At 39.4% G+C, this 15,716-nt stretch overlaps 1 protein-coding gene across 4 annotated transcripts in view; it reads left to right on the top strand.

Moving 5' to 3' along the window:
* gramd1a (GRAM domain containing 1A) overlaps positions 1 to 15,716 on the top strand; it is a 48,018-nt gene that overhangs the window by 17,007 nt on the left and 15,295 nt on the right. For all 4 annotated transcript variants that reach the window (XM_088084569.1, XM_088084570.1, XM_042490398.2 and 1 more), the window contains 9 exons: positions 2,575 to 2,815; positions 4,906 to 4,926; positions 6,412 to 6,496; positions 7,455 to 7,558; positions 7,776 to 7,871; positions 8,777 to 8,857; positions 9,762 to 9,880; positions 10,465 to 10,786; positions 13,956 to 14,109. In XM_088084569.1, coding sequence (XP_087940695.1) covers positions 2,575 to 2,815; positions 4,906 to 4,926; positions 6,412 to 6,496; positions 7,455 to 7,558; positions 7,776 to 7,871; positions 8,777 to 8,857; positions 9,762 to 9,880; positions 10,465 to 10,786; positions 13,956 to 14,109 — 1,223 coding nt within the window. The remainder of the gene's footprint in view (positions 1 to 2,574; positions 2,816 to 4,905; positions 4,927 to 6,411; positions 6,497 to 7,454; positions 7,559 to 7,775; positions 7,872 to 8,776; positions 8,858 to 9,761; positions 9,881 to 10,464; positions 10,787 to 13,955; positions 14,110 to 15,716) is intronic.

Below are 15,716 nucleotides of genomic sequence, written 5' to 3'. Positions count from 1 at the left end.
TAAAATATGATAAATAGACCACTTAAAGATGAAACCAGTAGTAAAACCAACAAAATATGATAAAATGATAGATAAAGCAATAAATCAGTAAAAAACTAAAACACACCTCAGTTAAAACAAATAAAAGAAAAAAAGAAAGTAGTTAAAATAGAACAAACAAGAGTACTGGAATGCATGGTTTAAAAAATATAATCTCTTAACGTTGTTTTTCATTTAGATCAACTAGTATTATATTTCTTTTCATTTTAAAAGGATGTTTATAGGTCATGAGCTCTAATATTACTATCCTTGTGTTTGTTTTTTAACATGTCAACTGCTCATTATAGCATTTAGGTGTGCCACTGTGTACAAACAACACAGACACGCAAAGATAACTGCCACACCACAAAAGAGCATTGACAACACTCAGTTAAAATGCATGATAAGATATGGGTTTGTAAACAGTTTTTTAAAAGTAAGAACATGCATTGCTTTGCCAACAGTAGCCATTTCAAGTCTCCTGTATAGAGCTCCAGTAGAAAACATATTTGTAAAGTGTATTTGCGAAACTCTGTCCGAACATTGCTCAGGACAGTTAAGACAACATGAGAGCTAGATGGAAACAAATAGGTACTAAACTACCTGGGGTGGGGGGGTGCAGAAATCAACATCATGGAGGAGCTGAGAACACGACGGCTTATGTTAAAGCAAAGGATAAACGTGTGGATAGTTTGAGGAAAGATGTGGTTCGGTGTGTGGAGAACAGTTTGGCTGGGAAGGAGTGAATGAAGTGATGAGCTCTTAGTGTGACTTCATTAATGAAATTAGCTACTCAGCCCAGAAGGAGCCTCTTCAGCGCGGTTGAGTGATCGAGCAGAGCATTCATCAAGTCAGAGGCTATCTTAAGTGTGGACTTTGCTGATTAAAGGGGATACTTCGCTTAATCTCAACCAGCTTTGTATCAACACAATGTGGGTAGTGTGTGTTAATGAACTGTGGTAAACTTTCCTTGACCTACCAGTGCCTAGAAACTCTACTTGTTGACTTAAATAGTTGCAAAATATGTCCTCTGGCGGAGTTTCGCTGGCGCTTCTGGGTTGTTACTTGAACTAAAGGTTGTACTTCCACACTATCCTAAAGCCCGCCACCACAGACACGAAAAGCATATGAGTGCATCAAGAGACGAACCCGCCTCTCTCCCTCTCGCAAACTCGGTCCCAAATCCAATCAAATGGTAAAAATAGGCAATGCTGATCAATGTATATCAATATTATGTAACTGCATTGCCAATCTCTAACCTAAAACACTCTTAGAGACACACTGTAGTGCCACGTTTAGCTGTATTAATGAGACTTTGCAAACAGGAAAAGATGCCATACAGCTTACTGAAATTCTCTTCAGCTTGTTTTAACCTCAGACCTTATTTCAGGCATCTAACAAAAAAACCCATCCAAAAAAAATCCATTGATTTTGAAACGAGGGAACTGGAGGTGCTGAAATGTTAACTGATTTCCGTGTTTTAGGACTCATTCCTGGGGTTTATTGGTCTGGTGCAATGCAGTGCATTCTGGTAGTTGTAGGTTTTTTTGTCCTCTGCTTTCTGTGGTCATGTAGTACCAGTTTCAAAAGTATTTGCGTCTGTCTACCACAGAGACATCCTAGTTTTACTAAGAGGCTGTCTTTCCGGCTGTGAAATACTTCTTTAAGTATGGCATTTACTGACTTATGTCTATCACTCAAGCAGCAAAATTGGATTCATGGTGTCTGCTCAGGGTAAGGGAATGATGAATAGTTTGTGTGTGTGTGTGTGTTTTAAAGACAAGCAAATTTCTAAGGTGACTAACGGTGAATGTGGCGGTTGATTTACTTACAGAGGAATGAGGTGAAACCATGGAAACTATGTTGTGGCGTAAATATAGACATTTTCATGTTTCACTGGCCTGAACATCAGATGCAAATGTTTTGGCAGCAGTAGGATGACGCCTATAAGGACAGAAGTTTCTGAACCAATATACTGTCTGTTAAGTGTAAAGCATAAAATAAAAGTCAACAATTGGCTAAATTGTTGTTTTGAAATTGTTTACTTAAAGCAGTCGATTGTGATTGTTGTTTTCGATCACATTTCTGTCAGTTGACTAATTGTTTGAGTCTTGACCACACTGTTTTTTCAAAGTCAAGACTGCTGTGCAGCCTTGATCTGTGTCTAATGGTGTGTTTCAGTCCTGAAATGATCAGATCTGCAGTTTCAGCACAAACTCTTGCCTGTGTTTTATCCTTAAGCAAACTGCAGGTCTAGCGTTTTGTAGTAATGCGTCTTGATTGGACAACCTTAAGACCCATTAGTGAATGGCTTTAAATACCCTGTACTAGTCAAAATCAGTTCAGCTGACAGCACTGGCTGTACATGTTTTTTTATTTGGTCTTCAGTAGGCAATTCAAAATGGCATGCTGTTATCAAATAGGAAATGCCTGTAGCTTTTCCTCACAGTCTGGCATTGAAGACATTGCAGAGAAACATTAAACGGCGAAATATGAAAGAGCTTCCTCTGTTCTCCCCTGGGTTTAAGCTCTCTCTCTGTCTTTTTTTGTCTCCAGTACGGCCAGTAACTCTCCACGCAGCACCCCTGGCAGCTCTCCCTCCCTGCGGCGCAGGGTCCTCGGGGGTGGCAGGGCCAGTGAGAGCGAGGGAGGAGGAGAGAAGAGCGGAGGTGGAGGAGGAGGAGGAGGAGGAGGAGGAGGAGGAGGTTCAGATAGCCCCCTGCCGTCCATACCCTCTGCCTCCTCCCTCACATCAGCCTACCCACTTGCTTCTCGCCACTTCAGCCGCAATGCAAAGGTAACTCAGAATATTCACTGATGAAGGTGATATGATACAGATACATGCTAGCGATTATGGTTGATTATGGTCATGCCAGTAAAGCCTCCTTGAATTGCTAAGCTTAAATCCTAAAACCACGGCTGCAGAGATGTCTAGACATGCACATATGGAGAGGAGACACCAAAGGCAAGAACTGCTGGTGTTAATGTATCAGGGCTCCCATGATCATAGAAAAACCCAGAAAAATTATGGAATTTAAAAATCACATTTTCCAGGCCTGGAAAAGTCATGGAACTAGGAAAACTCACTGAAAGTCCTTGCATTGTCCTGGAATTGTGTTGTGTGAAATAAAATTATCAGTATTTTATTTTTTGGTTTATCTTGAGTCTATTAAGTGTCTTAGAGTTTCCTGGAAAGCAAATAAATGTATTATTGTTATTATAAAAATAGTTACAGTAATCTTCTATGGATAATTTTCCACTTAATGTAACATAACAGCAAATTTATTTTCTGTGGCTGTGGACATAAAGTAGCTCTAATATGCGTTGATGTGGGGCGTTTGGTTTTTCCATCATGTACGTGTCTTCATTTTCCACCCGTATTCTGTCTCTTCCTCCATATGTGCCATCTACCTAAAATTATGTTCAAATAGAGTTTAAATCTCATCTTGTGAAAGGCAAGTGTGGGAAGAATTTTTATTATGGATCCTTGAGAAGTCATAGAAAAGTTTTGAAATTTTGTCCATGAAAATGTGCAGGTGCCCTAATATACAGAGTTTGATGTGGAATAACATATAACAAGCTAACATGGAGGCACCATTCTGGTGGAGTTTTCAGTCAATCTTAAAGCGATACTTAGTTGATTTTCATCAAGCATTTTATCGATTTTATTGAAATCTAAAAACTTTAGATCCAATGGTAAAACTAAGCAGTGCTGGTCAAATATAAACCAAAATTCTGTCGTTGAGTTGGCCGTAGAGCGCTCCAGGGATCACGTTTTTCTGTAGACCGACGTGGAAGTCAGCTTCCCCCTGGTTCCTTTGTCAAAAAGTGTATGGGATTTTTTGGATCATTGCAGAAAATAAGCTCTGTGGTAAACAATTGTTTATGATACGTATATAACCAAAAACTCATTCAAAAAACCCATTGATTTTGAGAGGAGGGAACCAGAGTTGCTGAAATGATTTCTGGGTGTTAGGACTCAATACTGGGGTACTGGGTATTTGTTGTCTCAAATTTAACATTATTTTAGTGTACCGTTTAACTGAAATAAAGGATTGTTTCTTGCTGGCCAGGTGGCATTATTTCACATGTACACGTCCGCATTATGTTGCATTTGTAGTGCAGCGCAGTTCATTGCGATAATTGTAGGTTTTCTCCCCCTTGATCAAAAGTGTCTCTTTTTTCAGATTTGTGTGGTCATGTACCACCGATTTCAAAAGTATTTGCGTCTTTCTACTGCAGAGACATCCTACTTTTATTAAAGGCCATCTCTCTACCAGTAAAATACTTTAACCATCTGCTGCATTTTCAGAAATTGTTAATATAAATGTTTCAGGTCTGGCACTCCATTCCTGTGCCAGTAAATTCTCATCTACAGCGTATACGTTGAGTGAGTGTAAATGTTTGTTTTGTTTTTGCGTTACCTCCCATTTTAACCATGTGAGCTGTTACAGTGTTGACTGTTTCTGTCAGAGGACTGTAAAATGTTTGCTCTTTGTAAATTTACCTACACAGTGTCTGTACCTCTGTGAGCCTGGGGCTTTTGTTTAAGCTTTCACATCTCTTTATTTCAGGCACATTGTTGAGAAAAAAAATAGCTTGTTATTACACTAATGACCGTTTATTACAGCTCGTCAGTGACATGTCCTTTTTTTAAATGGAGAAGTGCTGAAAACTGCAAAACCTCAAGGTTACATAAAACAGACTCAGTCTAGGGACTGGACGGGCAGGATCACGTGCATACAGATATTCAAGAGAGTTACTAAATCAAATGTGTGTATAGATTTTCCATACCTGCATAAAACAAGTTTAAACTGAAATCTTTGTATTGTTAGATAGAAATCTTAGTCCTGCTCACCACTAACTATGCTGTTCTTTTCTTTACAGAAAATGCAGAGCTGGTACAATGTAAGTATACATTAACAGCCCTTCATTTAGCTGATGTTTGTCTTGTTTTTTTAGTTTCAGGTGAGCGGAACTAGTTGACGCAGTAAAATGCTAATCATTAAGAAACACTGTTAATCCTTAATGACATTTAACCCATGTGAATCAGCTGTTGTGCAGGCTCGCTCTGCAATAAGGGTTGGGCAATATTGAAAAATATTAAATATCACACGTTAACATCTATTATACTGAGATAATATTGTGGGGTTTACTAGTTTTGCTTTCACAAAATATTTACATAATGAGATTTTTCATAAGTAATCATTAGTAATGTGGATATAATGACTAAGTGGGTAAAGGCAAATAATAGAACAGCCTGAACAGTCTAATAAGTACAGATAATAACATCACTTAACTGTAATGCAGCCTTTAAAACCAAGACAACACTTAAGGTGTAATGACATACAAAATCTAGATCGATATCTAGTTTCGTATAGGCTTTGGCACTCCATTCCGTACATTTAAGGGTATTGACTGAATTATGTTGGTACTACAGAGTACTCATTTGTGTTTAATCCATTGGTACCAGTTACCAAACTATTGCTGCAGTGCCAAAAGAGTGCCCCAGGGATGAAGTTTTTCTGTAGGCCAATGTTGAAGATAGCTCTGCCCTGGTGTCCTTGTCAAAAAAACCCATGGGATTTCTCCATTGGATTTTGGATTAATGAGAAGCTAAGCTCTGTGGCAAACAGTCACTTAATATAGTTCCACATTTTGTTCAGCAAGAAAATCTTCACAAATGAACACCACTGTTGGGATTTTTGAGGCCTAAATGCATTTGCCAGAAGAAAAAAGCTAATGTTAGGCTATAAACAAACTACACTATCGTCGCAAGATTCAATGTCGCCAGTGCAGCTCAGCATGATGATATTTTGTAGTTTTGTTAAGTTGCTTGTTAGCAACTGCCTTTTTTAAGACACATAACCATCTGTTAACCGTAGACCTTATTTCAGGCTTCTAACTAAAAACCCTTTAAAAACAAAAACATTGACTTCCAGACAAGGGAACTGGGAGTGCTGAAATGCTAGCTAATATCCAGGTTTTGGGACTCATTACGTGGATGCAATATTTGCCATGATAGGTTCAGCATTTGGTCTGTATTGTTTTAGTAATAGCCTAGCATCACTGCTAGACCAGCAGTCAACCACAGATACACAAGCAGACAGACAAACAGAAGACAGAGGACATTATTTGATTAGAAAAGAAGAGAATTGCAATACTTCTACTATGTCACCCCTGCAGCTTGTTCAAAAATTACCTTTTTTAACAGAGAAAGCTAAGTACAGAAAAATGACACTGTTGGGTATTGGTACCGAATTATAGGTACTGGTACCGGTTCAAATATGAACGGTAGCCAGCACGAGTCTCATATAGATATCAATTAATTGCCCAGCCCTTTCTGAAGTCAAATACAATGTTCTCTTTTCTCTTTCCTGTCCTCCCCCACAGGTTCTCAGTCCCACATACAAACAGCGGAACGAGGATTTTCGTAAACTCTTTAAGAAACTTCCTGACACAGAGCGACTTATAGTGGGTGAGTGTGACCTTAGTATCAAAGTCATACTGTATGTGTATTGGACTCATGTTGAGCGAGCTACATACCACACAAGGGCTGCACCCCTGAAAGTTGGAGATTTGAATAATCAGTCGGAGACCCCTCAGCACACTGAGATTCCCACGTCGAGAGGTTATTTTGTTGTTTGTGAGGTTTTGTTTGCAGTGTAATTCTGGGGACGTTCCGGTCCCCAGATTTTTCTGCAGAACGAGCACTTTTTTAAAAGTTGCTCTTGTGTACAGGAAGCTGCAGACACAGAGGCAGCTGCCCAGTGGAAGACAGGCTTTATCTTATCAGGCTATGAGATAACGTTATCATCTGCCCTCTGCACAGAAGTGGTGAATTTACTGCTCACAGCAACTTAAAAATACACTTTGCTGAATGTCAACCAGCTTGGTATCAAAATGAACCGTGGTAAACTTCCCTCCATCTAACTAGTCAATAGATATCCTTCCTTTCCCCTACACCCCCAGCAAGACTCTGCTGGATGACCCAAATTAATTCAACATACGTTATTTTGCTGGCTCTCGGGGCTGTTGCTCAAACTGTAGGCTGTACTTCGCATTTTCATTTTGACCTCTGCCATAGGCGCCATGCTGTTTCCTTCACAGTGAAAATGAGTCTGGAGCAAACAGAAAAAACTGAGATCAAACGGTAAAACTACACAATGTTGATCAGATATAAACCGGGAGTCTGTCTATTTCTCGCCTCAAGACGAGATTGTTTCTTGCCAGCGGGCCGCTATTGTTTCAAAATGGGCGAGGACGCATCACGTCACCCACCAGTGGCAGGGTTCATTGGTCTGTAGCCCTACACCACACACTCAAGAAGGTTAAAATTCTTGAGTGAACTTCTTGATTTGTTCAAAAGAGTTTTTATTCAAGTTGGTGTCTCTGTTTTTAATTGACCTCTTTTCTTTATCTGTTTCTTTCCTCAGACTACTCTTGTGCGCTGCAGAAGGACATACTGCTTCAGGGCCGCCTTTATCTGTCGGAGAACTGGCTCTGTTTCTACAGTAACATCTTCCGCTGGGAAACCACTGTAAGTCATGCACACACTGTGTACACAGTTGCACGCGCACAGTCAAACAAACGCCTGTTGTAACCTGGTTGGTGTCACACCTGCAATCAGATAAAAAGCCCTTTTAATGCACTTGTTTGCAGATCAATATAGATATGCTCGGTGAGATAAGAGCATTGCGCGCAGAAATACACACTGAAGCATACACATGGTAAATCTTTTCTCCTTCTCTGTACAGATCACTATCCTGCTGAAAGACGTGACCTCTATGACCAAGGAGAAGACTGCCAAGCTCATCCCAAACGCCATCCAGATCAGCACTGACAACGAGAAGGTCAGACTCGAGTACAATTAATATTGTAGTTTGGGCCCATTTTCAAAATGAGGACTTTTGATTGTAATCTGTTGTACCAAATCACATATTTGTAGCGTATTAACACATCTCCATCCTCTACAGTTAAAGTTAACTGCTGATACAGAGCATTGGGGAGCACAGGTTAAGAATTGTTCAGATACGAAAGTATGTCCCCCTCTGCCACAGATGGTGGAGATATGCCCCCTTTCAGCTAGACCTATATTATTTATAAAGTTCATGATATAGACTGAATCACATTCACAACAACAACATTTATTTACAATAACTTCGGGGTAGAAAAGTGCTGCGTCACGTACATATAATCAAACGGCGCTGAGCAAACTCTCCCTTCACTGATTAGTTTTAAGCCACCCAAAAAAGTCAGTATACATTTAAATTTATGCAATGTTTATAATATTTTCCCCGCTTTACCATTACCTGCCGTAAGACCGCCCTTAAAGACGGGGTCTACCGCTGCTCTACCGCTGCCTCCATCAGCTGTTGTGAAAGTTAAAGAGGAGCAAATATTCACAAACATAGAGAACACTCAACTGTTATTGATTGACTTCGTAAAAAAATCGATTTAGTACGATTTCAGTCAGATTAACATGTTAACGTGTATTCTTAAAGTCCAGTTTTAGTCGGATCATCACAATAATTTAACTTTGTGTAAACGTACTGACTGTTTGCTTCAAATTATCCTTTTTTTTGCTAGTGAAGCATAATGAAATGAGCTGACTCAACTTTCTCTCCTCTGGCGTTGACAAAGCAAACATCCCAGTCGAGAGAAAGCATCATTGAAATCACATTTTTCTTCTTTCTCCCTTCTTTCTTCCTTCCTCTCCCCCCTTTTCTTCCTGTCTGGCTGAAATCCCTCCTCTCAGCACTTCTTCACATCTTTCGGAGCAAGGGATCGCAGCTTCATGATGATTTTCCGTCTGTGGCAAAACGCACTGCTGGAAAAGGTACAATCTCCTCTCCCACCCTCCCCACTGGTGTGACATGACTAGTAGTTAAGGTCTTAGAATAGAACACAGTGTCAAGAGCAGGAGATGGCCACAAACACAGGCTTTGGAGAACACTTTAAATCACTGTTATTTGCTGTGTTTGAATAGAGACATTTATTTGCACAGCGCTGGTGCAGAAACACAGCAGGGTAGTGTTAAAGCTAAGTGGTAACAGACGTTTAGATGACACATACTGTCATAGGGCCCTGTTTAAAAGATCTATGGCACATGGTGTCAAGTGCAGGGTGCAGGTGCATTTGGGGTATGTCTGACTCCACTTTTGAGAGTTAAACAATGCATATTCTGGGCGCTATGTAAGGCACAATGGGAAAAGGGGTTGTATTTAGCTGTGTTTAGGGCATGACATTAATTCGACCAGTACAATACCAATACAGCTCAGATATTGATATATTGGTCATTATCCAATTATGCAATGCAGCTATCCCTCAGATATGGTTAATAAATACTTGTGACAAAAATATTTAATGGTGGCAGGATATTTTAGTTTAACAATTAGCTTTATTGTCTAAAATGAAATTTAACAGTAAACCTAGTTGGGAATTAATGATTCTAAATTACTCTAATCTTCTTTTCGTGCATTATCTTCTATGAGAAATAAACTTTTCATATCATACATATCTGATAATTTATAAGCTGAAACCATTCTATCTGTGATAGGTCAATATTGGCCGATAAAACTGGCTGATAATATTGGTTGGACTCTACTTAAGAATTTTTTTCACTGTGTTAGGCTGATAATGAAGTAGCTGTCCTGAGTGTTTGAATGCACCCCATTGATGATCAGCCATTTTAATTTGACCCTGATTAACTTTCAAATGAGAATATTGTGTTTATTTTGCAGTCTCTATCCCCAAAAGAGCTCTGGCACATCGTACACCAGTGTTACGGCACTGAGCTGGGCCTCACTAGTGAAGACGACGACTATGTCTCCCCCACCGCCGAACACATGAACGGCCTACTGTGAGTGTTCATGCATAAAAACATGCCAGTATGTGGCGTACTGCATGTTATTTGTTTATGTGTATTGTTTGTGTATGCAGACAAGGGCAGACATTGATATGAAGGAAATTAAAAATCACTTTTTTTTTCCAAATACTTCACTAACAATATTGCAACAATATTGTAGAGTTGTCTGTTGATGGTTTTGCAATATATTTACACAATGAGAGTTTTTAAAAAAATGTATTAATGTTGATATAATGACTAAATAGGTAAAAACAAACTATAAAATAGCTATAATAGTCTGATAAATCCATAAAATGACATCACTTAACTGTAATGCAGCCTTTAAAACCAAGGAAAGACAACACTCACTTATATCCAAAATCTAAAAGACTATATTAATATATCTTAAGACATGGTAACACATCACAATCTGATGTCATATAGCATAACAACTGCATTAAATGCCTGGTCAGTTTAAGTTTTCTGACCCTTGTCCCTAAGTTCCTTAACAAACACTTGGCTGTGTCTTTCTCTCACAGACTTTCTCTGAATGTGTCTCTGTCTCACACACTCTCATGTCCTCTCCTTCTGTCCCCCAGGCCAGGAGACGAGTCAGTGTCGGTTACAGATCTACTAGACCTGAGCTCAGTGTCGGTTCCCTCTACGGGCAGCTCTCCCCCTCCCCTGGTGCCCTGCGGTCCAGCCAGCCCTTCCTCAGCTACCAGCGTCGGGGGCTCCTCTCCCCCTTCCTCCGCCTCCTGTCTGCCCATAGAGGTGCCTTCGTCATCTGGACGCAGACTGAGCTCTGACCACCTCGAACACAGCCCGCCCAGCTCCCACAGCTCGCTACCATCCACTGCTCCCACCAACGCTCCCACCAATGCCTCTGCCTCTGCTCCGGCCTCTGCAGCTGCCTCCTTTGTGAGTGCCCTTCTTGACATCCACAAATACTTAGACACGCAACCTTGCAAGAGCTACTCTTCCTGTATTTTTTTGCATAGTCTGATCTCATTAGATATCTATTTTTTTATTACTTAAAGCGTTCCCCAAAGAATTGGAGTGTATTTTTGGCAGAAGTTGATGGGTGGTGGGGGGACATAGACAGAAAACATGAGTTTTTTTAATATGTTAAATATGTGTGTGTCACTTTGGATCATTCTGTGTTCCCTCGCTAAATTTGGAGGTTTTCACATGTCCATGAACACTGTGCAGGCAGAGTTCTCCGTGAGTTCCTCGCGCTGGCGAGTCGTTGTTTTATCGGTCTGTCCCTCACGTAGATGTGACCATAAGATGTACTGCGACGACTAGAGACCCTGTAGTCACAGTCCTGCATACTACAGCAGGTGTGCATATGTGCTTCATTCAAATGGGGTCGTGTTTACTGTGTTATTGCAAACAGTCCATATGAACCTCCTCTCCATTTAAGTTCCATTTAAACGTAGCAGTAGGTTAACTATTCACGTCCATTGTTTGCTTTGTGTCATTCTGTGTCCCGTTCTAAATTTTGGGGTGTTTGCAGGTCAGTGAATGCAGCACAAGTTGAATTTTTGGCTCGTGGGGTAGAAAATTGATCTGTAGATCCGTTCACGGGGAAGTGTTTGGGTTCACTTTCATGTTCTGTGCTCTGTCTGTGCCCACAACTCTGTGCTCCCAGAATGTGGTGCTAAACATAACCGAACAGTAAATACTGTATATTACAAATGTGCTCCTAATGAGAGATCAAATTTGCTCCAAAAATAGCAAATCTGTTTCTAGTGGCAGATGTGTTAATTTGTGGCAATAAATGTGTGGGAAATGCTGATGTCACAATTAACAAGACTGTTGTGACACAAGACAGCTAATGTAGCCGCTATGATCATTGTTACTTCATGACAGATAAAACTATTTCTTTGCACATATAATATATGGATTTTCCATTTTAGACATTTTACACACTATAGAAAAAATTAATCTAAACCTAAAAGATATTTATAGGAAGTGTAATCACTGATGGATCTGGCAGATTCTGTGTTTGTGTAAAGCCAGCAAATAGTGGCATGTAGCCAGCTATGAGCTGTGTCTTATTTGATTTACAAATCAGATTTGTACACCTGCTAACATATCCACTGCGAGCTGACATTAATGCTTCTCTGTAGTTTTATTTTAACACTCAACTTTAATCTGTTATTCCCCATCGTCAACTATTCAGAGGCTCTTGAAACTAGCATGACATGACATGACCGTTGGGGATTTAGTAAAGTGTTGCAACTGCCATATTGCAATATCGTGCTTTTGACAAGCCAATTGCAGGGGACAGCAAGCAACTGCCACAACTGCTATGTTCATGTTTTTTCTTTTTTTCTTGGGAGAGCTGCATATTTATGCTGTGCTACAAATTCCAGCAGAGTGGTGCGGCTGTGGGTCAGGTAGTAGAGCTTGGATTGGCGGTTTGATCCCTGACTCCTCCAGTCGGTATGTCACAAACCCAAATTGCTCCTTTTGGCGGTTCCATCGATGTGTGGTTGTGTATTTTAATGTATAAAAACTGAGTAGCAGGTGGCACCTTGCACGGTAGCCTCAGCCACAAGTGTGTGAAGGTGTGTGTTAATAGTTAGTAGTGTGAAAGCATTTTGAGTGGTCAGAATACTATAAAGGCACTATACAAGTTAAGGTCCGATACTAGAATATTGAGGAACTGAGCAACTATTCAGCAAGTTTGCCTTTTTTTTCTGGCTGCCAGGAGTTGAAAAATATTCAACTTTGGGTAAAATGCCAAAGCCGCTTATCACTGTCACTTATTACCCAGGTGTTCATCACAGTGGAGGAAAGGCAGGACAGAAGGCCTTACTCAAAGACCAACCGTCACATTGAGAAAAAAAAACAATGAAGGTGAAATTAATACAAATACTGGTTCATCCTCTTTCCCTACATGCTTCAGTCTTTCCTTCATAGAGCAACTACTCAACCTTGTGCCAACAGTTTAACTACTGCAAATAAGATAAGATCAGATAAGATGCCCTTTATTTAACCATACACTGGGGAAATTCACTTGTTGCAGCAGCTCAGTGTAACATTTACCAAAGAATAAAGAAATTTTAAAAGGGAAAATATAAAATACAGAAATACAGAAAAGATACACAAAAATAGAAAGGTTTATTCCGTAACACAGTGACCAGATATGACCAAACTGTCTCGGCTGAATAATCGCTGCGCCCTTTATCGTACCCAGTTGCCTTTCTGTGTTCTGCATTTAACAACAAAAAAATATTTAATTTGTTTTAAAACAGTCTGCTTTGTCATTTATAAAGCAACAATATACACAATAAAAGCCCGACAATAGAGCTTATTTACAAAACACAGAAATCAGGTTAAATGAAGTTATTTGCAAAAACAGTAAAAAATTGAGGTAAAAATGGAGCACGGATTGCACTGTTGAGCCGCCCTTAATGATGGCAGGGGAAATTCTTCCCCGCGACAGCCCCAGTAAAGCCTTCAAACAAATCTGGTCCTGTTTGTGCCTCTGATAGTTTTTTTATGAACTGGATTCAAATTACTGTACTGAACAAAACAGACGCTTGATTACAGAAGTAAATAATTAAGAGCATGGCAGTCTTCTCTGTATAGCACCCTTTCAAACACAGCAGCACTGCTTACATAAGGTAGAAATAATGCATTAGATCAACAGAAAAACACAGATAAAATCAGTTAAAAACTGAATAAAATGAATACAAAAAGATGAAAAATGCAACACAAGAAATACAGGATGAATTCAAGTGAGGATGTTGAATTATGTGCTGTTGCTCCAGTTGGTTCTGTGTCCAGTCGGTTCTGCTCAAAAACAGCTGCTGTGGTTATTTCTGCTGCAGTCTTCATCTTGATAGGGACAGATCAAGCTCTAGCCAAGCCGAGCTGAATAAATGGAGTGCTGTGCTGACTTTGTGCCGGTTTCAGATTAATTGCACGGCTGCAGTGTGTGCTGAGACCGTGTCGACACGAGGTCAGCTCAGCCGAGGCCTCTTCCCTCTCAAGTCATATGACAATGGGGTGATTTCCCTACTAACCTCTTGCTAACTGTCCTGTGGTGTGCGTTTTTTCCCCCTCGCTGCATCAGAATCTGGACGAGGGTGGGGACAGCCTGTCCGAGTCAGCCAATCACATGCTGCCCCCGCCAACCACCAGTCTGGGAAACCTCTCCTCATTGGACATCACCAACGATGAGGAGCTGCCCACAGACCCCAGCAACTCCTCTGATACGCAAGAAGAGAGTGAGTGTTGTTTGGGTGAACGAACCACCACAAGAACCCAGTAAAGATAGTAAAGTGTAAAATATATGAAGATTAGAAAAGAATACATATTTTGAATGGCAACCCTTTTTCTTTTTTGAATTAAAAAAATAATTATAATTTACTTTGCTAATTGAGTGAACTCAAAAGCACTCAAAATTCAATTGTTCTGAACTTGCAGCCAAGGTTAAATCCATCTTAAGGACTTATAAACTCCTGTGGGATTTTATGCAGTTGTTCTATTTTTAAACTCTCTTCTTCACTCTTGTGGTGTCCTCTTAATTTACTGTGCTCACTTAATGATGTTAGCTGTAATCTGGCTATAACCTTGTCTTTATGAATGTGCGAAATGTTATCTTAGTTCTGATAATTTTCCTGCCTCCTTTTCTTTCTGCTTCAATGCTTTTGCTTCTTCCTCCTCCATCAGTATTTGCAGAAAAGTTATTCAAGCATTAATGGAGTGATATACTACTCTGCAGTCAGATCTGTCTTTAACTACATCAAATAATTCCTTTTGAAGTTTGTGCATATTGTATTGGCATATTGTCAGATGATTAACCTTAAATAGCCTCCAAACGGACAGGTTTATTGATGAGATATGCCTGGAGGTTTTGATATTAAGTGCAGAAAGAATATTTAATAAAGGGTTCCCGCAGATGCTTTGAAAGTGTTAAAAAAGGCATTGAATTAATTCACCTAAAAATGGAGCCTTTAATTGTCATTAAAATGTCTTAAATCAATCTCACAAAAGTCTAAAAAATGTAACGGAAATACTTTATTGATCTTCAGGGGGAAATTGTTTTACAGTCGTCCTGATGCTAAACATAGGGAATTATGGAAATATTATTATAGAAATAAGTACAAGCACAAAGGATTAAAAAAAACAAAGTATGGAATAGAAATACAGTACTAATTAAAACAATCGACACTAGTATAAGTTGAAAATATTTATAACGTGTGTAATGTTTTTTTAAAGAATGTGCCTTATGCTACAAAATAATGTATAAAACTAGTATGTAAAGACAGAAATAGAACATATGTGTATGACAGATGAATCAAGGCAGTTGAATCCCACATGCAGAAAGAGAAACGTAAAATCGCCCAGAAAATCTGCCAATAAACACCAATTCTCTCTCAAAAAAAGTCATGTTTTTATGTCACAATAAACATTTGGGCATTCTATCCTTAACCCTGATAGATACTGGTTCATATTTTTGTTTTTGTTTAATTTTTGCTGGTGTAAAATTGGTCTTGAAAGTCTTAAATCTAGTATATTATCTTAAGCTGAAGAAACCCTGCACATAATTTATGTTGGTTCATGTTATTTTCCTCTATTTTTGTTACTGTAAAATTGTATTTAACTTTCGTTCCAGGTAGCGTTTGAAAAAATCTTAAAAGTCTTAAATCTTACTTGCCTCAAGCTTTAGGATCCTTGTAATAGCAGCAGATGTTAATGTTTAAACCAGAAACTGCTCAGCAAAGATATACAGCAGCAATCCATGTTTCCCCTGAATTCATTTGGCAATAAAATCGCTCTCACTTACTCTACAGTAAGTTTGCTTACTAAGATAAATTATAAAACATTCACA

Source organism: Plectropomus leopardus, chromosome 11 (assembly GCF_026936395.1).
Source record: "Plectropomus leopardus strain MGB_pleo_1.0 chromosome 11, ASM2693639v1, whole genome shotgun sequence".
NCBI lineage: Eukaryota > Metazoa > Chordata > Actinopteri > Perciformes > Serranidae > Plectropomus > Plectropomus leopardus.
Note: the sequence above shows the minus strand (reverse complement) of the source record. Positions and strands in the feature narration are given on the sequence as shown.